The sequence below is a fragment of the Heliconius melpomene genome, chromosome 20 (assembly GCF_056956725.1).
Source record: "Heliconius melpomene rosina isolate 202511_hmr_F chromosome 20, ASM5695672v1, whole genome shotgun sequence".
Lineage (NCBI taxonomy): Eukaryota > Metazoa > Arthropoda > Insecta > Lepidoptera > Nymphalidae > Heliconius > Heliconius melpomene.
Window position 1 is genome coordinate 9,596,655 of NC_140408.1, and position 25,710 is coordinate 9,622,364.

Consider the following 25,710-nt stretch of genomic DNA (forward strand, 5'->3'; position numbering starts at 1 on the left):
TCAATTACTGATCAATTTATCATCTGTCAGTTGTCAAAGCGAAATATGTAGACGTTTGACTGATCACGTATTATTGTAATAGCGAGCTAACTTTCGAATTTTACATTTCGTAATTTTATCATAAATTTTTCAGTGCTCGATGTGACGAGTCGTTTTATATTTGATTAGAAATAATACATTTTTTTTCATATAATTTTTATTTATAAAAACCGAAATATGACTGTAAAACTTTCTAAAATGGCATACAAAAATTGTTGTGTTGTGTTTATAATTTTTGCTCTCGCGATAGTTCAAGTAGTGAGTGACGACACGGAACTATTCGAAACGGCGCCTTGCGATAGTAATGCATGTTTTGATGCACTTCATGGGGCTCTCGGTGACTGCTCCTGTAATGTTGATACGATCGACTATTTTAATAATGTCAAAATATTTCCCCGTATCCAGAGTTTGGTGAGCAAAGATTATTTTCGGTTTTACAAGGTCAATTTAAAAAAGGAATGTCCCTTTTGGGCTGACGACAGCCGGTGTGCGATGAAATATTGTCATATAAAAACCTGCTCCAAAGAAAGTGTACCAGGCTATGAAAATGGGTACAATAATGAATTTGATGAAGAAAGACCAGCTGTGAAATACTCCAAAGAGGCCCAAAGCGACTGCAATTCTGATACCGATCATGACCCTGAACTCAGTTTTTTAAACATGACACTAAGTGCCGCAAGCCAATATGAAATAGCCAAGTGGAAAGCCTATGATGATTCAATAGGAAATTTCTGTGAATGTGACGATAAAGATGCAGATGCTGAATATGTTGATTTGTCACTTAATCCAGAGCGATATACCGGCTATAAAGGACCCTCAGCGCACAGAATTTGGAGGAGCATTTACCAGGAGAATTGCTTCCGTCCAAAGGCAAATCCATATGAATCATTTCCATTTGTACTGAGTTCAGATTTGGGCAACATGTGTCTTGAAAAAAGAGTTTTTTATAGAGCTGTGTCAGGATTACATTCTAGTATTAACATACATTTATGTTCTAAATATTTAGTGTCAGAGAAAAAGCTAGGTTTTGCTGCACCCCCAGAAGGTGAATGGGGACCTAACTTGGCTGAATTCCAGCAGCGTTTTGATCCATCACAGACATTTGGGGAAGGTCCTAATTGGCTTAAGAATTTATATTTTGTTTATTTGCTAGAAATGAGAGCTCTAGCTAAGGCTGGTCCATATTTGGAGCGAGAAGACTATTTTACTGGCAATCCTGTTGAAGATGAAGAAACTCGTGATGCAATTCGTAATATGCTCACTGTCATATATTCATTCCCTGACCACTTTAATGAGTCCTCAATGTTTACTGGTGGTAGCCAAGCTGCTAAATTAAAACAAGAATTTAGAGATCATTTCTGGAATATTTCTAGAATAATGGATTGTGTGGGCTGCGATAAATGTAAATTATGGGGGAAATTACAAACACAAGGTTTAGGTACAGCACTAAAAATTTTGTTTTCTGGTCAATGGGATAGCTTTGAGAAGGACCCTTTTCAGGGTAAACTGTTGTTACAACACAAATCTCATAAACGTCTTCAGAGAACTGAAATTGTAGCACTTTTTAATGCATTCGCAAGATTGTCTAATAGTATTAGGGAATTGGAAAACTTCAGAAATATGCTGAGGTAAGATTTTTATTGATTTTTTTTATAGTTTTTTTTATTATCAAGTTATTTTCAAAGTTATTTACATACATATAAATGATTTATTGTTTTAAATAAAATATGCATTTTATTTCTTATGGACATTTTAGTGCTATTGCATGTTTTTAAATAAATTGCTATTGCATATTATGTTTGAATGTGATTTACATAAAGAACACTTTCATATTGAACATTTATTTACAATATTTTTAAGGTGGTACAAAACAGTATTATTTATTTAAATCACATTTATATTGCATGTTTGTCAGTCATTAACAATAATGAACTAACATTTCCACACATGACATTGCTTTCACCTGCACTTTATGAATTAAACTCATCAAATTAGTGTTTATTTAAAAACTAGAAATGAACATTTATAAAAAGTAAAACAATTGTGTGTAAATAAAGATATTTATTTAATAAACTTATTTTAACACTTGTACAAATGAATATAATATTGTAAAGTAAATCAGTATCAATTAAATATAGTATATATCAGATTCTTTTTAAATGAAACAATTTAACCAGATTAATCGCTTATATTTTTGAGGCCGTCGTGGCGCAGCGGCACAAGGGTGTGACTGTAACGCGACGGTAGTGGGTTCGATCCCCACTCGAGGAAGTGAAATATTTATTTAAAATTTATATTTCCATTTCTTCGTTCTGGTGTCGAGGCTAAGCGCGGCGTTGATTGTTCTTGATTGTTGTGCAGCAGATAGTGGGAAGCGGAGTGTCTTAGCTCTAGATTACCCTGTTGTGTGCGGGATACAGCGTAAAACTGAAAAAAAAATGTAATTAAATAAATAGCAGCTTTTAGTTTTACTCGGATTTCAATAGATTATAAAAGTATAAATGATTACTTATTTCTTTGGCTTCAGGCACCCACAATAAAGACTAACACAAGATTTTTATAGTGAATTTATAGCATAAGACGTATTAATTAGGTACACTATAACACTACTTAGCAATTTGACTAACTAAACTAGGGCTAAAAAAATACCGCCCAAGAGGCGCTGGTTCAAAACCCTATTTTAAAACTTTCTTAGGTTTTCTAAAATGATATTTTTCTTCCCTGATTATGGAATAACACTTTAAAAATGTAAAAGATTTGAAAATATTCTAGTGAAATTTGTGGATAAAATTGGAATGTTTAATTCCCATGAGAGGAAGTTAATCTTTGAAATGTCAACACTTGATTTACGATATTCTCGTTCCTCATATGCTAAATATTAAGTAAGACATGCCTATAAGAGAACTGCGTGTTTTTTAGAAAGTAAAAGTACGTATTATGTAATAATAACGTCTGTATAACGCTGTCTGCACACAATACATTAGCACCTTGTTAGATGGTAGGTGGTAAATCTTAGAATATAATAGTATTTATTGAAAGACAGACAGAGATATACATAAAATGAAAAACATAAAACAATATTAGTTTATAAATAAAGAATTCATACAAAATATTTGTTACAAATCTTTTCTTTGATAAAATTATTGTTTTTTTTTCGAATTATAGTTAGATGTTAACACTTTCAATTACTTTACGCAGATATCTTATTTACTTTTTATTTGTCCACTTTCATATCTCCAAACACAGCAAAACACGTGTCTCTATCGCCTTGGGGCCCCTTTATTTCTTCCAGGGGTTCTTTTATTAATGTCAATATTAGATCTATGGCTTAATTTCATAATTATAATGATAAAAAATAGGGATCCCTATAGTGGTACTCTGCTACGATAAAATATATTTCAACCGTTAATTAAATTTAATAATAATAATTTTGTCGTTGATATAATATTTTTCTAATTTTAGAATTCATTAACTTCCGAGTATCAGTTCTTATATTTTTTAGTTCTATGTAGGTAATAAATACTGTAGATTTGTATTTGTTTGGGGTAGAAAGTAGGCCTTCAGTATGAGTAATACATGATTTAACACTGCGAAATTATGAGTGTACTCGTACATTATGTTTATTATGAGCAATACTGCCTTGTGGACTGTTGTATTTGTTGTAATTTTTAAAATTAGGAAACACTATAGTTATTCAGTCGATGTTTTGATTTCCAATTTTAATTAGTACGTAAAAATAAAAGATATATAGTAAATATTCGTATTAAGCAAGTTTTAAGTAAATTACATTTGAAAACAACTGTTTCCATATTAACGTTTGCAATAAAAATCTAATAGGTAGTTAAAAATAATCAATTAACCTTTTATTTCCCAAGTAAACGAGGCACAGCATCGTTAAATATATCTCGAGCGTTTCCGTAAGAAATGAATAGGCGGAATTGTTCTAGTATTAATTCGTAAATTATTGCCTTTCATATTCTATTTTAAATATAAAAGACTTTCGACAATCTAGTGAGTCGTGGTGCGATTGTTAACGCGACGGGTTGTACGTTCGATTTCCACTCGAGGAAATTAAATATTTAATATTTTCATTTGCCTCGCTCTGGTAACGAGGCGAGAGGCGAGGCAAAACTCAGCTTTGAGTTCCGCCATTCGACACGCAATGTCTACAGAATTCGGCGGAGAGTTGGGAACGGAAGTGTCTTCATAGGGATCGAGTGTGTTAACAGTAGTTTCCCAGGTTCCATTTGCCTACCCTGCTATGTGCGGGAAACAGCGTGAAGTTAAAATAATACTTTTGCGTATTAAGTGTGAGTTTCTAATACCTGCTTCGTTCACAAAATAATTTTTTTTATGGCAGGGTCCAACACTGTTAAGGAATAGTGAGTAAAGTAGTAGTTTGGATTTTAAAAAAATTGAGTAAAATATTTTCACACTCTACTGGGATTCGAACCCATCGCAGTGCATCCTGTGTTCTTCATGCCATTAAACTCATTCAGCCATCGATTAAGTAAAATTAAAACGAAAATATCACAATCGAAAGGAATTACAGTTTATTTCGAGTTTTTATTGTCTGCTTTTAAAAGAGTAATATTTTGCTACTATACTACCTGTTATTATGTACTCTGCTATCTCGACCATTAACTAGTAAACCGTTCAAGGCTAGTTCATGCCACGAGGGATCGTTTGCATAGATAGCTATTATTTAAATGACTATAGGATGCACTCAACTAATCTAGATGGGGAAAATGTCAACTTGTTTAGTTAAAAAATTTTTGTTTGTTTTTAGCATTGTTAAATAACTATTTTAAATAGTTTTAATTAGAAATGTTATGAATAATTTGTAATTTCTGTTTCTTTGGTGTCAATACATAATGCGGCGTTCAGTTCCACTTTCAGTCAGTCAGTTGAGTCTAGAAAATTCGGCGGAAAGTTAGGAACGGAGTGTTTTACACGAAGTTTCCTCTACACTACGAGATGAAAAAATCTTGTATTTTTTGTAAACAGCCCAGTGATATTAGTATGTTTTCTTTCATAATTAAAATGGTTTTTTTCTTGGTTTATCAAGCTCGTCTTGGTTCAAGCAGAAAGAGATAACGACTTTTCTGTGAGATGAAAATGTATCGGAAAATATAATATATCTCCGTATGTCTTGATTCATTGTTTACAGCGTAAGATATTAATTATGTCAATTATATGCTTAATATTCGAAGGTCGATACATACAAGATGATTGTTTTGAAAATGCTTTGTATATTGAAATATGTATTCTAAAAGTGAGACTCAATTGTAACTAATTTATTTAACTACTTTTGGCTATGATTTGGCTATTTAATATTAAAATTTATATACATTGTAGTGATATTTATATATTAACTAGTGGACCCGAACACGGCTACGCCGCTTGAAGTTTACGAATATTTATTAAATATATTTATGAAATTATTTTCAGTTTTCAATAGAGAGATGCGTTAAGCAAGCTCATTTTGGGTGACGTTTTCTAACAACAAACTTTGCAAATCGTTGCTTAGCAACAGTCGCTTAGCGACGGTTGTTATTACATGGGGGAATAAATTGCATATCAAATTAATAAGTATTTTAATCTATTGCTATATATAATAATATTACAAATATGCGAAATAAAAGTATCCTATGTTCATCCCGAGACCCTCAAGTATCTCTATATGAGTATTTTACCACAATTAAATTAGCGTTTTGGCCCTGATTGCGTAAAAGACAGACAGACAGACAGACAGAGTTACTTTCGAATTTATAATATAGGTATGGATAAGCTGAAAAACGAACAACCGTCGTGTTTATAGCCAGACGTCTGTACCATTGTATGAGGGTGGCCAATTTAAATATAATATGGAAATTAAATTAAATATAATATAAAAATATTAATATAATATGGTAATCCTCTAAAGGCAGTTCTAGATTTACAACCTCCTACGCCCCTTGTCTCACGTAGGATGCGCTGATTCACGAAGACATGACGGCCACCAAACACTTTGTTTGTCTTATCTGCTTACGTGGACTTTGGCGATTGGGTGACGTCATTGTACTTAAATAACCCATAAATAATGTAATATTATACGTATATTTAATAATTATATTGTTAATTGTTATCAAAAACGTAATATTAACATTTGTGTAGAATTATTATGTTAAACGTCACAACCCTCACGATTTACCGTTCTATATTATTATTGTTGTCTTTTGTTTTTGTTGTTGTTGTTGTTGTTCTTTAATTATGACGATCCGAGCATTGTTGTCTTTTAAGGTTTCTTCATCAAGTTTTGTTAGTACTAAAATGATGTGGTACAATTAGAAGATTAATAATTGTTTCTTAATGTTTATTGTGCAAGAAGTTGACTGATGGTTTTGTCATCTTAATTTGAATATAATTATAATATCGTTATAATTAGAATTGTAATTTGCTTCTTTTTATATCTCTCGCTGATGAAGATCCAATGGTATTGTATATTATATTAATTTTAATCTTTTCTTTATATTCTGCCCGTTGGTTTTTATTTTTTTGTTAAATAAAGTGTGACCACGGGGTCCTTCTCGTATAACGTCTCTGCTTACGCAAGAAGATTAAAAATATGATTAATTAATGTAGAGCAAAGCGAATAAATAAAAAGAAACGTATTTAATATTGCTTTTCAACAACGTCACGCCTAGCGGTAGGATGATTAACTTATTCTTATCAGCCTCTTTGTTCAACTAAACTATTATTTTCTTTTTTCCATTAAAGCTGATGACTATTTTTATTTTAATTATCGCTAATAAGCGTATTAAATTCAATAAAATTCCACGAAAAGTATTTTTTTAATTATAAAAATGAACAATCGCCGTTATCATTAGATAAATACAAATAGAATGATTGCTAATTTAATCACCGCTACATCATTGAATACGATATTAGTAACATAAACATATATGCATTCAACATTATCGATATAAAATAATAAAAAAAATGTTATTGGTTATGCCGTTTTTATATGCACATTATTTATATTATAAAATATATTAGATATTTATCAGAAAAATTGGTCTCAGTCGTCAGGTCCATTTTAGTGCTATAGTGAGGAAAAATACTACTTCTCCAATGCTGAACTTACGTTTCAAGTTCTGGCTCTGGTTAGCCATATCGCTTATAAAATAATAAAAGAAAATAACTAGGTATTTCAATAAGTATGTTTTTTAAATATTTTTATAATGGGTTTGATTCCCATTCGAGGAAATAAAACATTTAATGTTCTGGCTCTATAATTCTTAAACTTTTAACGATTTTTATTATTAATGGTGATGGGATGCCTCATTTAAGTTCAGAGAAAAAAACGGGACTTTTGTAAAAATTGTCAAAAATATTATATGAATACATAACACATATCGCACACTCTGTAATTTGCAAATAGTAGAAAACCGAAATAATTGTTTTAAATTATTTTATTTGGACAATTTTGCAGAAAATCAATAGTTGTCATTTTATTTACATTAGGCTACTTTGATTTTTAAGGAATCATCCATCATTTACATGAAAATCACTTTTTACTGTATTTATTTGGTAACCCAATAGAAAAAATCTCTGGAATTTTCTGCTATCATTAAAAATATTCTAGACAGTCCATCGTCCATCTAAATATTCTACATTAGAAGTTTTCTACATTAGAAAAAAAAATAAGTCAATATTATACAATTACAACGAAGTGATTGCATTTGTAACATATTTTAGTTTAATGCACCTTGTACTATTAATTTTAAGGCATGCCTTATCACAGCTTTGGTGCACGCTCAACTAAAACGTCTAGATCGAGGGTAAATATAGAAAATGTTTCTTAAGTGCACTATTTTATAGTAAATACGTCTTTGATTTAGAAAAATAGTGACGTCATTAATTTTATAGTGGCGTTATTATTCTCAAAATAAACTGTTTTTTTCTTGTCCAATGTTATGTCATTAAAATATTAATAAAAAGTCCCGAAAAGAGTTCAATATTGATATAGAATTAAATAGTAAATTATTTTACTTTAGAATATTTTCCAAAAAACAGAAAATATTGCAATAAAGACGTATTTACATAAATTTACTTAATGTAAATATTTAACTTTTTTAATATAACTCTAATTCAACAGCTCTCACACTGAACCACAAAAGAGAAGTGTATTCGACCAAGATCCTGTCGATACTACTAAACAACGATGCTCATCAGGCAGTACGAAACCTAGAATATGGAGTTAGGATGGAATATCCAGGAATATTGAAATACCTAGGTCCTAGGCTTAGGAATGGATTTTATAAGTTTTTTCCTATAATTTATATTGTATTATAGTATTACATGTTTAGTTGTTAAGTAAACTGTTTTCAGATTGTCCTATTGCAACAGAAAATGTTTTATGTTTATGGCTTGAATAAATTGATTAAAAAACCTTTAATTACATTTATTAGGACATATTCATAATTTCGTTGGTTCGGGTAAAAAAAATTGCTAGGCAGTTTTAACATAAATCTTACTTACCATTTTTCATAAGGACGTCACAAACTCTTAAATTTAACTTCCATACTGAAAGACACTTAGAAAAAATATTTATTTGTTTACTTATATATAAAAATATCAGAATTATTTTTCTGGTTCTTTTTAGTAACACCATTTTATTCCAGCCATTTGAAAAATGATTATTTTAAAATATATAACACTTTTTTTATTATTTTGAAGTATATATACTTAACTATTATTCAAAGCATCACAATTAAATTATCCAGTGTTAATGAAACAAGGTTTTACCTTGTTTATAATATAACGTCAATTATTTATTTCCATATTATCTATAATACAATAGGCTATAATTGAAACGAATTTAGTTTTAGTATGATATTTATCATTCAGTCTAATCTCGAAAAAATGTTTCGTGATATCATGGTAAGGAATACTTTTATAATTTTAATTAACGCCCACTGATGACGACTGTATGTGTGTTTCTATTTATGTCAACACTTTGAGATAGACAGGGCGTTAACTCATTTGGAAACAAAAACTGTTTTATTGAAACTATTTCATTTTACAATATGATAGTATCTTTTTCTTTAGGTTTTTCCCAAATTCAATTTTTAATATATAATAAAATAAGTTTATTGTTTTATGGATAAACGTTAATAAGAAAAGTGATAAAATAATTCACGGTAACATTATTTATCTTAGATTATTATAATATAATCTTCTTATACCATAATTGAATTTAAATATTTTTCTGTATATTTGTTCTTATTTCTGTTTTTTTAAAAGCTTTGTATTTTTATATCTTTGAAATCGGCTAAAAACGGGTACTTTGCTGTTATTTTGATTGTATCTGTATAACTTATCTATAAGAATGCCCAAATTACTTACTCTCTAGTCAAATGAAATACTTTCATTGTAACATGCAATTTAATGATTTTATGTATATACTAATATTTGTATTACATATTTATATATTCTATATTAATAGAATACCTACTTATATAGTTATATTTACATACATGTGTGTTACATATATCATGTGTGTTACATATATCTTGTTTTTTAATTACTTAATCGTAACTACTATATTTGGACTAAATTTAATCTTCCATGCCTTACTCTAAAATTGTAATTGTTAAAGTATTATTTATCTGTCACAAATACCTAAGTTCCTTTACTTTTTAATTTTTCTATATTTTTTAAAATTTATCTTTGACATAATATTTTTAGCTATAATTATCTGTTTTCATATGAAATATTCAGATTTATTAAGTAATAGATTTATAGACAGGATTTAGTAAAATGTACAAAACGTTAATTATATAATTATAGCAATAATACGTTTCAAAATAGTTACATATTATATACTAATTTTTAATCTACCGTTACCGGTAAGTTAAGTTAAGAATGTGACTATATAATACTGTCACACATAAATGGAACTGGTTTAGAACAAAATGATAGTAAATTCTATCTATTCGTGTTTACAAAAATGATTTCTATTTGGATATATTTGTACATTTTGAAACATTCAAAAAAAAAAAATTATAATATTGATATAATTTTAAGTAGTATTTCATGTAATATTTTATAAGAAAAAATGTTGTTATTTGATTTTGTACAATGTCTTTATGTCAACTGCAAATTGCAATTTTTTATAAGTAATATGACAAAAAAAATGAGATTATTATGTCTAAATTTGGTCCTTATTTAACTTTTTCACTTTTCAAAAAATAAATATAAATGCTTGCATTTAGCGGGCAATTTGCAATTAGCGGGTCATATTATAATAAAAAAAAAATGCCTGTGATTTTTTTAATGGTTTATTGACGACAATCATGACAAGATGGTTTATCTGTTTTTAAATAAACATTTTATTTATAATCTGTACTTTTATTTTGACTTGCGTGTTCCCGCTTTTTTAATAAACTGCTACTAACAAATTAATATGCGTGATAACAACATTAACACTAGTAAACAGTATGTAATGATATTTTCATGGTTTCAGGTCCCATGAAGAAGAAAAAAGCTTTTTATTCTGTGAGAAGTTGATTTAGAAAATAGAAAAGTTTTTATTTAAGATTTCTTCGTTTAAGAATGTAGAACTGTATATAGTAGACTAATACAAGTCAATCAAAGAAGATATTACACATGCCATATGCATATTTATTATGTCAGACCTAGTGAAGCCTAGTTTTATAGATATTAGTTATATGAACAAAGAATAAAAATATTTTTTAATATATTATTTTAATTTGTTAGTAATTTCTGGCAACATTAAGTTCTACTTAAGTTCTAATTAGTTGTTGGAATGAGACAAATGTAATTTTTACGTGGACTGCGCTGTCGATAAAATAGCTAAATAAAAAAAATGCTTTTATTATAATTGATTTGTTATATTTCCTAAGATTATTTTAATTTACAATTTGTAGATTTGAAAAGGCTTCAAAAACAATTGACATTGGACTCAGAATATATTGTCAGTATAAAGGAAACTCCGAATATATTGTCAATATAAAGGAAAGGATAAGGGCTAAAAAATTAAACAAAAATATCATTTGGGAACGGAATCGTTTATTCAACCCATTTGTAATAGTAGACAATTAAAATTATAGTGTTATTCTACGTATTTGTACTGTTCAAAGTACCTACCTATCTCAAATATTTCTATGCTTATGTCAGAACAAACTAACAGACGCACCCAATTGTTTGGAATGCACTATTCTTTTTATGTTTTTTTAAAATGTTTTTTAACCAATTGTGCTCGAAGTTTCAGCGGTAGTTACAAATCACAGTACTTTCTGGATCCTACTATAATGGATACAATGTTTAATATATAGATTAGGTACATTTTTTTATGATATTCGCCAATAATAGCTATATAACGCCCACAGGATGGGACAATGATCATAGGAACCGTTTCACTAATGCTCTATATATTTAGGATCCAAGAGCTAAATAAAATATTGCTGTTATACACATATAAATTCGAATACACGCGCTTGTAGGCACCTTGAGATACCAAATAAGTACAAAATTATTACATATAATATCTAATTACAATTTTATTAAATTTAATAATTAACCTCATATATCATAGAAATGTAAATTTAAATCATTTAATTACATGAAAAAGACTTTGGTATTAAGAAAATAATAAAATAAAGTCGACATAAAATTACAGCGTGTATCCGAACGTAACTAGGGATGTACATAATATACCAATGATTATACTATATTATAAATATTAATAAGTTCATATTTTAGATATCGATCGAGTTATTCGTTTATATTATTTAATAATAGGTATAATCTTCGTTATTGTCTTCAATATTCACGATTTAAACAAAGCGGGGTAAATTAACATTGGTCAAGAGTGTCGCAGTAACGAGTGGTGGCTAATTCTGTAATTCAGTGTAAAATCGCTTTGGTTCCGCCATTAGATAACTACAATAATAATATTAAGCCGCAAATACCTACAAAATTACAAGGTTCATAACCGTATTCAATGAAATTACAATAGCAATATCTCACTTGACGACAAATATAGAATGATTTAGTTTATTTGTTAAACTTATAAGAAAAATATTATAATAAAAATTATTAAGTTATTTCTTTTGTTTTAAAAATTAATGATCTTATAATAGAAAAAAAGGCAAGAATTTAAATTAGTAACCTACTAACAATTCGTTGTGAACTCTAAATCATTCGATATTTGCACTTTATTCGAGATGTAGCGATATAAAATAATATAGATTCATGATATGTACCTACACAAGTATACACAAATAATTGAGACACCGCAAATGATACAACTCAATAAATAGCGTTCGATGACGTCATCACATATATACACTTACATACTTTAGTACCCTTTGATTTAATGGATTTTAGATTAAACGATTGTTACAGAATATGACTATCCATTACAATTAAGTTTTAATTAATCCATACATACATACATACATACGTAAATTATAATCATCCATATTTACATAAGTACTTATTACTACTTGTTACACGTCGGGCGACGACAACATACCACTCTTATTTCGACATTACGCTTCGTTCAGTTAAAAAGGAATCCATTTAAATGTATACGAAAATAAGTGGGACTTACAGTATATACAAAAATATCACATTACTTCGAGGCCGCAGCTTTCATTCTTAGTCATTACTTAATACGTCTTCTTACCTAATGCCACCGCAGTGGTTCGAAGCGTAAGCCTAGACCGCTATTCCGAAAGCATTCACTACGCTAGCTGGCCGTCGGGGGAGGATCCAGAGAGGTCGTCGAGGAAGTCGAAGGAGGCGACGGCGGCGCGCTCGGGCTCCGCGAAGCGCACGAAGAACCCGTCGCGGCCCAGGATGGAGGGGCGGCGATGGCGCGGCCGCGGGCGAGCCGGGCCCGCGCGGTGCTGCGCCGCCGCTGCGCAACAACGTTAGTGGCTACAGCGGCGCGCCCCGCCCCGCCCCGCTGCACCAAGCGCCGCGTGAGCCTCAACGCCGCGACCGAGCTCACTAGCGCTTACGCGTCGCTCCACGATCACTTATGACGTTACTATTTACTGTATACTTCATATGTCTCAATTTCTCATTTGAATATGTGTTCTTATATATTTTAAATATTTATAAAATACTGATTTTTTTATGGTTCCCCTCACTATTTCACAAAATATTTTTATAAATTCTTGATTTTAAATTTTCGGTCTTTTGATTTTGTTTCATTTTATGTTGCTTATTTATTAGTAATTTTTTATAAGTAATAGGTACTTTATATTTATTGAAATATTCATAAATATTACATAATATAGAACTTGTTACTCGTTTTTACTATCTTGCAAATTGGACGACGACGTGAAGATAAATCTTTATTTTACTCTTTAATTATTTTCTAAATATTGTATGAAAATTATATTTTGTATTCAGATTTATATATTTTTTTCTTAAATTTTACTATTATTTAGTATGATTAATTAAGACATAGCAATGAAATTACTTAATATTTAAAAAAATAAATATTAAATTTTTAATTTTTTTTGGAGCGACGCGTAACATGACATCTACTCAGAATGAGGCGAGAGTGAGATGGTGCGTGAGAGTGAGAGCGGAAACAGTGACGTGGCTTGTGACACAATAATGACATTTAACACGGATAACTTTCAATGTGAATATTATGAAACATAGATTATATAATAAGTTAACACATAGAATGTATGAAAAAAGAATTGATTTTTTTTCATAATATTTACATCACACAATTATAAGTCACCATAAATAAATACAAGTAAAGCATCGAACGAGAACTTAAAAGTCTACCACCACATAAAGCCACAGATTCATTTAATTCTAATGAAATATAAAGAAACTATCCAACTTTTCCCAGATTATATTTAATTTTTACACAAGATATAGACTAAAGAAGTTTAAGATAAAAAATATTTTTAATTCTTAAATAAGGTAAAACTGTGGAAGGTTTACAATAAGTTAAGGTTTTACTAAAATAAACTTTATATACTACACATTATGTCAATTATAGTGTACAGGGTCTAAAGACTGCCTTAATTATAAAGACCTTGAGGTATAAATATATATAACAGAATTGTATAAAAGATTAATATCCTTATATTACATTCTAAGACCCGTTCCCCCTAAGTCATATCCTAATAATGCACATGAAATAGTGGAAAATGAAAACAACATTAAATAATGGAGGTTGTTGCTTAAAGCAAAATACAAAAGAAGTTTTTTAGGTATAAAACCAAAGCTCACAAGATTGATAATTAGTTTAGATATTCGAATTAGTAATTCACTAAAATATTTTGATAGACTATTCATATTTATTTTAAATTAGAAATTTTATTTATAAATGGTTATTTTCTAATTATATGTAACTACAAACAACACCTCCAACTTTTTTTATGTACCTATATAACAATAGACGTAAAGAATCGACTGATAGAAAATAAAGGTAAGATGAATGTAATGAAACTTATTAGTCAATGATTATATGTTAATATTTACACATTATTTATGAATATGAAAAATCTAGATTGTTCTAAAATTCGAATAAATGTGAGAAATAATCGTGTTTCAATTATTCCCTTTTATTTTGAAATAATCAGTCGATTCTTGCAGGGTTGTAATATTAATTAAAGGGTAACTGAAGTTTGATATCCCAGGGTTTTCACGAAGGATGGCCTTTTCATCTCCAAATTGTATAACATTCTAATGATAAAAATAATAATTTTAATAGAAATCAATCATTTATATAAAAATATTTAGAAGACCATAACTTCAATGTTGCCATAAGGTCATCAAACTTCAAAATGAGATTGCCAGTACAAATAATCTAAGTAATATACTAATTCAATAAAAAATATGGATTGGAATACAAGATCTGTTTACATCTTATGAAAAAAAGGTAACAAAAAATAATTAAATCTAGTGATTTTTCTAAAACAACTTAAATCAATTGTACCAACACCCCGCTGATAACCTATCACAAACGGTCACAACTAACAAATAACATAATAGTAAACCATTCAGTATTTACCCGTGTTCTGGCGCCGCGAGCGGTGCAGGCGGTGCAGGCGTGAGTAGGGCGGCGGCGGCGCGGCGTCGGCGGGCGACGAGCCGCACGAGGACGGCGACGAGTCGCTGGACGCTAGCATCACGTCTAGCAGGTTTGCTCGCGCCTGGAAATATTTTTTTTACTTTACATTGCACCCTGCATATAGCAAGGCAGACGAAACTTGGGAACCTGGTATGAGGACAATCCGTACCCCACTAAGCAATTGTGTTCCCTACTTTCCATCTAATTCTTAAGGCATTACGTGTTTCATTTCCTCGAGTGTATAAATTGATAGCATTTTTATTGTTAACCTTACCTTTGGATCACTAAAGTCTATATCCTTCTCGACGTGCACCCACCCGGTGGGGGCCCACAGGGCATTGTCCTTCTGCCCGTATGTTTTCTCTGGATGCTCCTCGCCTTTGGCCTCTACTGTAGCAGCTGCACCTTCGTTTTGCCGAATCATTCTGGGAATATTTTTGATATTTATATTTAATAGGCACACTGGCATGTCATGTTATTTAGAATATGTTAGTGTAAATAATAAGAGTGGTGGTTGTGGCGCAACGGTTTAGTGTATGGCTGTTAACGCGATGGCTGTAGGTTGGCCCACTTAGGAGAAATAGTTATTTTCATTTCCTTGTTCTAGTAAGGCGTTTGTAAAACACGGCGTCGTGTCTTGAAAAGTAGGTGGTACATGGGGAAATGGATTGCCATGCTTTATGCGGTATATAGCGTGCAGCCACAAACAAAAAACAGTTAAATATATGGACGGATGCTCAAGCATTAGCAAAGTAGAAAGTTACCTGTTAAGCTCTTCAATGACATCTTTGGAAGTGGCAGCCTCATGAAAACTCAACGAATTCTCTTGCTTCACAATAATTGGCTCGGGAGTAGGAGTCACTTGACCTAACGCAGATCGACATTTCCCTGCCACCGGGATCTTTGACCTCGTCCGTTGAGGCGAAGACGGCGGCTTCTTTCCTCCCATTAAGGTGGGTATTCGACTTTTTTCGGTTCTCCGTCTTACTTTAATACTTTCATTCTTATTACTTATTATCACAGTTTCTGCTGTAGACGTACTTGTTGTGTTCGATTCAGTCATTTGAGGGGAGCTCGTTTCTGGCGACGAGCCTTCCTCTTCCTCGGGAACGGTCCCCAAGGCTGCGGGTGTTCGCCTGCAAGCGTTTAGCACTTCATCAACAAGTGAGATATCATTCTCACTAGAATAAGGAAAGCTTGCTGATTTGACAAGTGCAGGTTCAATATCCCGATCACTTGTTTGTTTATTCAAAATAATGTTCATCGTGTTCTCTTTTAACGCCGAGTTGTGCTCTAAGCTTCGACTAGATTCAATATCACAAGGTTTCTCTTCTTTCAGCGAACTTGGTTGTTCTAATTCAGCATTGCTTATATCGATGGTCCGGTTAATTTCATTTTTTCTTTGGATTTTTAATAGATGATGATCGTCAATTTCATTTTCAGCATTTTCAACCCTCGACAGATCATAGTAGTCTCCTGATTCCACATAAGGCTCTTCGCGTTCAATAAACCTAGGTGTAGATCTTGGCTCGGATACATTATCACAATATGGAGGTCTTTTGTCAAGGGAGACGACGTCGCACGAGTCGTTTTCAGAGAAGCTACCAAACGAATCTGGTCTCTGTCTGTCTTCAGAGACTTCACTTCTAGGATCCACTGACTCATCATCGAAATCCGCTGCGGCATATGGAGGAGGCAATTCACGTATTTCAGATACAGGACGGGATGACATTGAATCTGACTCCTCTCTGTCACGGCAATACTTCTGCTGTTCTGCTATAAAATTAAGAACGTTTTGTAGTGCTTGTTCGCGATCGTGCAACGCCATTGTTTGGACATCGTTAATACGTAAATGTGTTGCTGGATCCTGAGTAGTGACTCCTTTAGACGAATTTGACGCTAAGCTCTTTGTGCTTTCATATTTTACAAGACGATAGAAGTCTCGTGTGAAATCGAGTCCTACATTAGTGCAATCGCCGTCTTCACTTAAAGCCGTACTTGAGCGTTTCTCATGAACGTCTGAAGCGCTCGACCAAGAACCACCAGGCGAATGTGTGCCCGTATATTCCCACCTTTTCTCGGAGGGCTCAGGTTCATCTTGTATTCTACACTCATCAATTTCAATCGTCGCAAATCCACAGTCATTCCATAGGCAATCTCCTACATCTTCCTCTAACTCTAGCGCATCATCTTCTCTAATACTTGGTAATGTCGAAAGTGATATTTGGCCGGGCGTTGTTATTTCGGCAAAGGGAGATTGCCTGTCTCTGAGATCTTCACACGACAGAGATAAACTCCAGTCTTCCAACTCTGCCCTGTCATACTCTAAGTCTGCAAGGTCCCTGTGCCTCTGCTGCAGGGCAGACCTAGCGTCATCCAATTCAAGCCAGTGTTGTACATAATCCGCATCATATTGTGAACCGTCAGCTCGATCATCTAAAGTGCTGCCCCATGAGACTCTTTCAGAACTAGTTGTTGAAGCGATCGCTGGTCTTCGTAAAGGCCGTTCCGGTGCCGGTTTCAAATCTAATACTAAAACTCCAGAACTAGGCGTCGGCGTGTCAAGACAGCTACTAGCACATTCGGCACCTGTTAAAAGCTTCAAGCATAAATGTGAATCTGAAAAGCTTCTTACAACATGCTGAAAGGGCAACACCGGCCTGGATGGCGGGTAACTACCTCTAATGCCCGCAAACGCTACTCCTATGGGAAAATAAATATAATCAGCCTCTGCTAGGAGTCTGGCGTGTCGTCGAGATTCTCTAGGGTTTATGGACACTATAGTTTGGTTGTCTGTTTCGTCGGAGGCCTCGTTGAGGTCAGGGAGAGCTCGGTCGGCCGCGTGGTCGCTTTGGCGCGAGGCGTCAGCTTGCACGTCACTGGACATGGTGGAGTAGCCTTCGTCCTTTGCTCCGCTCTCGGGTGATTCTGCTCCGGCCTCACCGTTTTCTTCTTCAGTCACTTTCTCTCTTGTCGCACCTGTAATTTTAGATAAATATCTAAAAATGTCTCCTTCACAATTTGTAAAACAATGTAACCATAATTTTTTTAAAGTCTAAATTAGGGTTACAAATAGATATTTACGTGATATATATAATTGTTTGGTAAAAATCAGTAGGTACGTGTTTAACTTATGCAAATGAAGATAACGTTTATCAAAACAAGTTTTTACCAGCAGCGTGGTCAGTGGCGGGTTGCGGCACGCTGAGGCTGAGCGTGGCGGGGCGCGCGGGCGGCGCCCACAGCGTGGGGTCCACCGTGGATAGAGCTCGGGCGAGGTTAGCCGGAGTCACTTCTAGACCCTGGAACATTTTATAATATTTAAAAGAGTGTATTATAATCAAAATATAAGCCTATGTTCCTTTTATTAGTATCCCGCATCTAGATGGATAGGCGTAGTGTTAAAACATTTTCCACACTTTACATGTTCAAATTGGATGGAGAGTGGAAAACAAAATGTTTTACACCATGTTCTCTCTGCAGGAGACGTTTGAACCTAAAGAAAAATAATATAAACCTTCAACTCAGTCCAGATATCAGCTAATATTTGATGCCGTCTCTTGTCGTCCTGGCTGAGCGGATGCGGCTGCGGCGCAGGCGGCGCGGGCGGCGGCGAGTCTCTGAATGACACAAGAGACCCACACGACCCTACGTCCAATAGATGCACTGAAAATTAATATTTTACATTATTTAATTATAAATATAACTGTAATTACTTAAAACTGAACTGACTGTTTTTTTTTGTATATACATATATTTATACGAGCCAAAAAGCAAAAAATAGAAAAAGTATATATTGAAACTCTATTTTTTTCCAAAAAAAGACATTATTATATGTGACAACATGAAAGTACAAAGATCTTGTAACATTAACAAAAATCACCAAAAAAATATTATACTTTTTAAATTAAAATCTGAAATATTTGATAGTCACCTTGCAAATCCCTCGGCGTGTGTGGCGTGAGTGGCGTGTGCGGCGTGGCGGGCGACGGTCTCGGCTGCGGCCGCAGCTGTCGCACTAATAGGGAACTTAGCGCGCGATTCTGTGTCTCCAGCTCGCGTATTCTTGCTCTCGCACATCCCAATTCCTCTCGGATACTCTGTAAGGTAAAATTTTACTTACATTAAAGATTTTATAAATGTATGATTTGATATAGCCTCCCCGAAGCATAATAATTTTTCCCGTACTACAGGATAGGCACAGGGAGTCTAGTGTTAAGACACTCTGTTCTCCAGTCGTACTACAATAATACCGTATTCTATTAACTTGTTAGTCATTATATAATAGGTAAGTATTCCGCGGTTATATGTAATGTTGAGTTTCACATGGTTCTTTATAAAATTACTAATTATTTAAAGTCTTCTTCTTCATCCTGGCATTAATCCCGGCTATTGCCAGGGTCTGCCTTCCTACACAACCTACTCCACTTTGCACGATCTTTTACATCCTCGGTGGTTAGACCATTTAGAAGGTGGTTAGAATTATTTAAAGTATTTATAATTTTATATTTCCCCCGCCTTACGTAAGTAAAAGAAGCCCTAGTGAAAAATCATTGGTACGACACGCAAATTACCAATTATTTAAAATTAAAAAAATAAAATCATAACTTGATAAACATTTTAAATATAAGCAGATACTTATCTTTATCTTTCATACTAAAATCATCCCTCTTGAATTCGCGAATAAACTCGTATATTTTAATTATACTTCATTGGCCAAATTAAATTCGAGTAAGTAATTGACGAGAAGTAATTAGGGGAGATACGAGACATCATTCTCAGTGTTGCCAGCTTTGAAATTTAGCTTAATTAATGAGTATACATGGTGTTTGTTTATTTTTAGTTGGTAAAAAAAATATTTTTTTATATAGCTTAATTAATTTTGGTTCAATTAAGCGTGTTTGATTATTTGTGATGGTCGTTAGTTCGAAATCCATTTGGGGTAATATTTATATTGAATATAAATGTGGAAGTTTTCTTGGTAGTACAGAGTACATACATCTCTGTACTTTGTCTAGCATTTCTTTGTGCTGTGTCATTGATTAAGTTACAACTTATATAAATGGGAAACAAAAACTTCGGTTAAACCAACACATTTTTTTAATCTTCCTCAAAAGAATCCTCAAAACCTATAGATTATTAATCCTACCAAAGCAGCTTCACGTTTTTTCTTTCTGTACACCACTCTCCACACAATTTTCGAGAAATTGCGTGATGGGTGGCGGAATTCAACGCTACGCTTTGTCTTGCTACCAGACCGAGGGTATAAATAAAAATTCCCAATTTTAAATCGAACCTAGAACCGTCGCGTTTACAATCAAACGATACCATAAAAGATCCAAAAGCACGCCATATCATCCTAATTAACTCCATTATAAATTAATTGATAATCAAATTACCAAATATCGTATTCAAAGAGGCGTCGCCTAGCAACATATGCTCCTATAAAGTGATCAATGTCGTCTGGCAGATTAAGACATGATAGATTCTCAAATAAGCGACGAATACATATATAATAACTACAGTTGGAATACATGAACGTTATTACCAAAGTTATATGAATATTGATTTAAAGTGAAAGGTGATGACTGTAATCGCGATGGTTGTGAGTTCGATACCCACTTGAGAGTATAATTATATACGAGTACAAGTAATTTTCATTTCTCCGTTCTGATAGACACATGAGCTTAGGAATAGAGGCGGAAGGTCGGGTGGTTTCTGTGGCCACCCAGAAATGATACTAATAAAAAACTGCCCTAAAAATTAAAAAAAAAAAACTTCACCACTTCAAAAAATCTTTAGATATAACCAGCGTGGTGTTGAGTTCCGTCACTCAACACGTAATGTGTCGAAAATTAAGCGGAAACTGGGAAACAGAGAGTCCTAACATTAGGTTTCCTCTGCCTACCCTGCTATATATTTATAGCAGTGGGAACCTTATGTTACGTTGCTATCATAGTGCATAGCAGGGTAAACATAAATATAGATAACAATAAACACCCAACAAATAGAAATCAACACCAAACTGTACAATATTTATACGCAAAAGTTCCCAAATCCCCTTCTAAAACTGGACAAGTTAACGCGTCAGATTTAAACAAACGCATATTATCGGTCAGATATACCAAGATTATGGTGGTACTGGGGGTGGTGGGTAGAATTATTACGGTGCCAGCTTAGCCCTAACTGTCCCATTTCGGAAGATTTACGTGCGAATGTGTTGCCTTGCCCACGACCGACGCTGTAATTATGAGAAAACAATTTTCGTATTCCATCTTAATGCTTTCCGGATTAAGAGATTGAGTTTTAAAATATTTGGAAAATTTAAATATTTATTTTTACTTTCACTCTGTATCAAATGCGGGATACAGCGTGAAGTAAAACAAACCTTGTGTTAAGAATTTAAAACACTTCGTTTCCTATGCGCCGCCCAATTTCCTAAACGTTGCGTGTATTGCGTATTGAGTGGCGGAGCACAACGCCGTGCTTTGTCTTGTTACTAATGCGAGAATATAAAAACTTATCATTAATTCTTCATTCCTCTGAGTGGGATCGAACCTGCAACCTCACGTTGACAGTAAGTGTCCGATATCGTAAAATTTACGTGCGAATGCGACCGGCGCTCCCTGTAATTATGAGAAAACAATTTCCTCTTTCCATCTTAATGCTTCCCGGATTAAGAGATTTTGCGTATTTTTTTTCGCGGAATTAATTCACGTTGTTAAGCAGTAGGTAGATTTGAATACATTTGAAATGGTTTATTCAGTATCGTTTGCTGTGTGTTAGGTTGTCTGAATGTTTTGGAGTGGTTTAAATATATAATATATTTTTTAAGCTTCCACTGTATCCCGCTTGTAACAGGGTAGACCAGAGCATTTTCAAGACATTGTGTGTTGATTGGCGAGATTCAGCGCCTCGGTATGTCTAGTTATATTGAAACTTTTACCATCTAATTTGATCATATTCGCATACAATCTTTCTACACGAATAAAAAAACTGTAGTACATTTATTATGATAAAAACATCAATATTCATACATATCCTTCCCATACAGCTAAATTCAAAACATAATATTAAAAAAAAATGTCAATATACCTTTTGTGAGAGCAGAGCTCTGACCACTTGTTGTGCGACATCGTCCAGACGCCTCTCGTGCTCGTTGTCGTGGACGCTGGTCGATAACGCGGTGAGCTCGTTCCGCAGCCTCTCGTTCTCAGCTGATAGCGCCGATAGCTGGCCCTGGTAGTGTGCTGCTGATGCCTGGTGACAATTTTTTATGATTTTTTAAATATTAAATAAGTAAATACATAGATTCACGCCGTATACCGGTGTGCGCCATATATAGACAGAACCTAGAAGCCTAGTACCACACAAGGTCCTAGGCTTTCAGATACCTTTCTCCAGTTCCCCATTTTCCGCCCTATTATCGACACTCGGCGAGGCTTGGCTTATTAAGAGCGAGGAAATTAAATAGATTCCACTGAAATGTAATCGAAATCACGACGTACTTTTTTATATAATAGTGGGATTAAATGTCATGATTAAGATATATAAAGAGTGAAGAATGAATATTGCAAAATAATTAAAGTTTTACTAAAATTTGAATGTATACAAAGTAAATATTTTTTATTGAAAAAATAATGTTGTAACTATATTTGTTTGGGACTAGCATCCATAAGGTGTGATAATAATCGTGAAAACATAAGCTATACCTACTAGAACATTGCCTTTCATAATTTTTTTACAAGTAATTTTCCATTTCGTTATTTAAATTAAGAAGACAAATAACAAAAATTACAAAATAAGAATACAAAAATTTAATAAATACAAGTGAGCATTTCATTTATAAAAAAAATCGTATTTCTCGAATACCTTTTCCTCTAGCTACCCTCCATTTTTACAAAGGAGCACCGAACTTGGGCGTTTAATTAAGATACATCCATCACTCGTCCGACATGAAAATATATTTAGAAGCGATGAATAGGACCTATCGTTCACACTCTTAATTAAACGACCTCCCGCAGACAGAAAATTAAACAAACCATTTTAAACTGACCTCTCTATTTGTCCTCCTCAATTAACCGGACTGAACACCTAAGCTTCGAATATCTTCGATAACCATATATTTTCTGATGTAAAAACTAAGTGGTAGAGTCCAATTTTCATTGGCGGTTATACTATATTGCTTTGGAAAAGGGGTGAAATGTACGAATCTGTTTTTCTGTCTGTCTGTAAAACAGTGAGGGACGTATCAATGGTTATAACGTGCGTTTAATTTGGACATGTGCCTCAGGTGTGCCGAACGTTCATTATTTCACGTGTCCCTTGTAATTTCGGGGCTTTGTTTAGTTTATAAGTAAGCAGCTAGCGGATGGACAGTTTTGTTCTTTTTTTAGGGAGCGATGGTTTTAGTGTACTTTTTAAAATTTTCACCTTTACTTTCGGTTTCATATTTATTTAATTTTATATATGAGTGTAATTATTTTTAATGAAAAGAAAGTAATCGGCATTACGCAATATTACATGGGATTTATTATACATATGCCTAAATGCGGGGGATGTTAGTCCAAGACTCACTTGAGGGAGCACTATATTATAATTTTTTTTCAAGATCAGATAGTAAAAAATTAAGAAACGAGAAGCTAAGTATTTTCTTTTCCATACGACGTATCTCCCGTTTTTCGTTTTTCCGATTTAAACACTGACTGACATTTTGTTAGGAAAGAAAACACAATTTCTTTCCTTTGTGTGGATGAGTGCTTACTTATTTTTTTAAAATATTAATCAAGTACTTGTATCATTTCATAAACAAGAAAATAGCAAGAAAAGGGCGTAACATAAACAGTTATTTATTTCTTTTGTAAAAAAATCCAACATTTTCATTTCGCGCCGATACTCGTACTTAATTAACGTCTCAGTATTAAATAAGCAAGCAGGTGTTTTACGGCAGAACAATTGAATTGACAATTGGCGCCAAAATAGCTTTTCCATCAAAGGCAACCTGCCATAGCGTCTCCGTTTGAGTTTCCTAATTAATTTGGATAAATAAACCGAGAAATATTAATAGAAATGTCGTTTTCCTTGAAATTGAATAATTAACGGAATTTAAATTGAAATGTAAGTTGCCAAGTTTTCAGAAGTTGTTTTTACATTGCTGACAAGTGTAAGCTGGTATTTCATGTATATTTAGACATATATATATGTACCTATATACATTAGATTATACATTTTGTTTGTTCCACTACGATTATTGTTATTTGAAAATAATATATATAACTAGTTCTTATAATCGTACTACTAGTTCTTCTTATAATCGTAAGAAAACACCAGCAGCTTGACGTTTTTCCAGCATAGGTGAGAAGGCAGAGAGAACGTAGTGTTAAGATACTCTGTTGCCGCCCAACTCTAAAGTGGAAACGAACTCTTAAGTCGAAACCCATCGCCCATCCGTATCTTTCAGAGCACGACAACGAAAATATTTAAATTTAGCCATCCTCCCGATAATATTGATTTAATAAAATTTAAATGAAATTATTCTGTAAGTATGTATACCATTAAAAATCGATTAAATCACTACATGAAACGTATATTAACCGATTTTTCACAGAGATTCAGTAAAATGCAAGTCAGAAACAGTTATTCATCTATTGTCTAGCTTTTCAGCGACTTCCAGTGATCGATAATGGATGGCGTCCGCCGGGAAATAAATACGATTCGGACTGAAAAGAACAGAATAACGTGGTGTATGTGTTATGAAGTATGGATTTGTTTCACTTTTCAGTATTTCAGCTTTCTAGTTTGTGATTTCACTAGCTTAATAAAACTTCAATAGGCACTATGCTAATGAAGTTTCTTCAAGACTTTTTAAATTAATTAAAGAAAATTTAAATGGATAATTAAATAAATGTAGAATACTATTGCAAAAATTTGGACTGAAGAATAAGTAGGTTTTTGATAACAACGTTTTACAATCTACTGCTATGATAACATTTTTACTGAGAATTTTATATATATATAAATTCGATATTTATGTTAAGAAATAACGATCTTTCTACGATTAAGCTCATACGTCTTGTATGAGCTACAATATATCTCCTCTACGATGAAGAAAGAGGTAAAAATATTATTTTTCTAGTACAAAACAAAATAATAAAAACAAACATTCAGGTCATTTGTTTGATATACATTAAGCAAATTGATAAAGCAATTACACAAAAATGTTCTGAAATCGCAAATCATAAGATTGATGACGCACACGGGGGCACGCCGGGGCACGCCGGGGCACTCCGGGGCACGCGGGCGCACAGCGATTGGATTAGAAACGTTTAATGTTTCGCCGCAGCCCGCAACACATACGACCGACCCCATTGTGGGTACTAACATGAATTAATTTTTATATTAAACACGTCGATTTTGCTTTGTAAGTCGTGTGTAATAAATATGTCAGTAGGTAGTTATAGTAAGAAGAATTTTATTTTAAACGAGGAGCCGCGTCAATAAATAGTACCTAATTATAGTAGATTTTTGTTTGAATTTAAAATTTAAGTTGACTA

The 25,710-nt window shown here is 33.0% G+C and overlaps 2 protein-coding genes across 9 annotated transcripts in view; one reads left to right on the top strand and one right to left on the bottom strand.

Annotated features, from left to right (window-relative positions):
• Nucleotides 1-11: 11 nt before the first annotated feature.
• Ero1L (endoplasmic reticulum oxidoreductin-1-like protein) lies at nt 12-12,101 on the top strand. Of its 2 annotated transcripts, none has more exons than XM_085204330.1 (2): nt 12-1,667; nt 10,550-12,101. In XM_085204330.1, the coding sequence occupies exons 1-2, from the start codon at nt 217-219 to the stop codon at nt 10,596-10,598; spliced, it is 1,500 nt and encodes a 499-aa protein (XP_085060456.1). In that variant the 5' UTR covers nt 12-216; the 3' UTR covers nt 10,599-12,101. The 2 variants fall into 2 exon arrangements, with proteins under 2 accessions (XP_085060456.1, XP_085060455.1); XM_085204329.1 differs by lacking the exon at nt 10,550-12,101 and adding an exon at nt 8,180-10,425 and having other exon boundaries at nt 14-1,667.
• LOC146527889 (uncharacterized) overlaps nt 11,096-25,710 on the bottom strand; it is a 309,773-nt gene continuing 295,158 nt past the window's right edge. For 6 of the 7 annotated variants that reach the window (XM_085204323.1, XM_085204322.1, XM_085204325.1 and 3 more), the window contains 8 exons: nt 22,253-22,417; nt 19,092-19,257; nt 18,675-18,823; nt 18,330-18,459; nt 15,922-18,136; nt 15,432-15,582; nt 15,098-15,239; nt 11,096-12,970 (listed from right to left, as the gene is read on the bottom strand). In XM_085204323.1, the coding sequence (XP_085060449.1) occupies nt 12,795-12,970; nt 15,098-15,239; nt 15,432-15,582; nt 15,922-18,136; nt 18,330-18,459; nt 18,675-18,823; nt 19,092-19,257; nt 22,253-22,417 (3,294 nt within the window). In that variant the 3' untranslated portion in view covers nt 11,096-12,794. Of the gene's footprint in view, nt 13,019-15,097; nt 15,240-15,431; nt 15,583-15,921; nt 18,137-18,329; nt 18,460-18,674; nt 18,824-19,091; nt 19,258-22,252; nt 22,418-25,710 lie in introns of all 7 variants that reach the window. The other variant, XM_085204324.1, reaches the window with a different exon arrangement.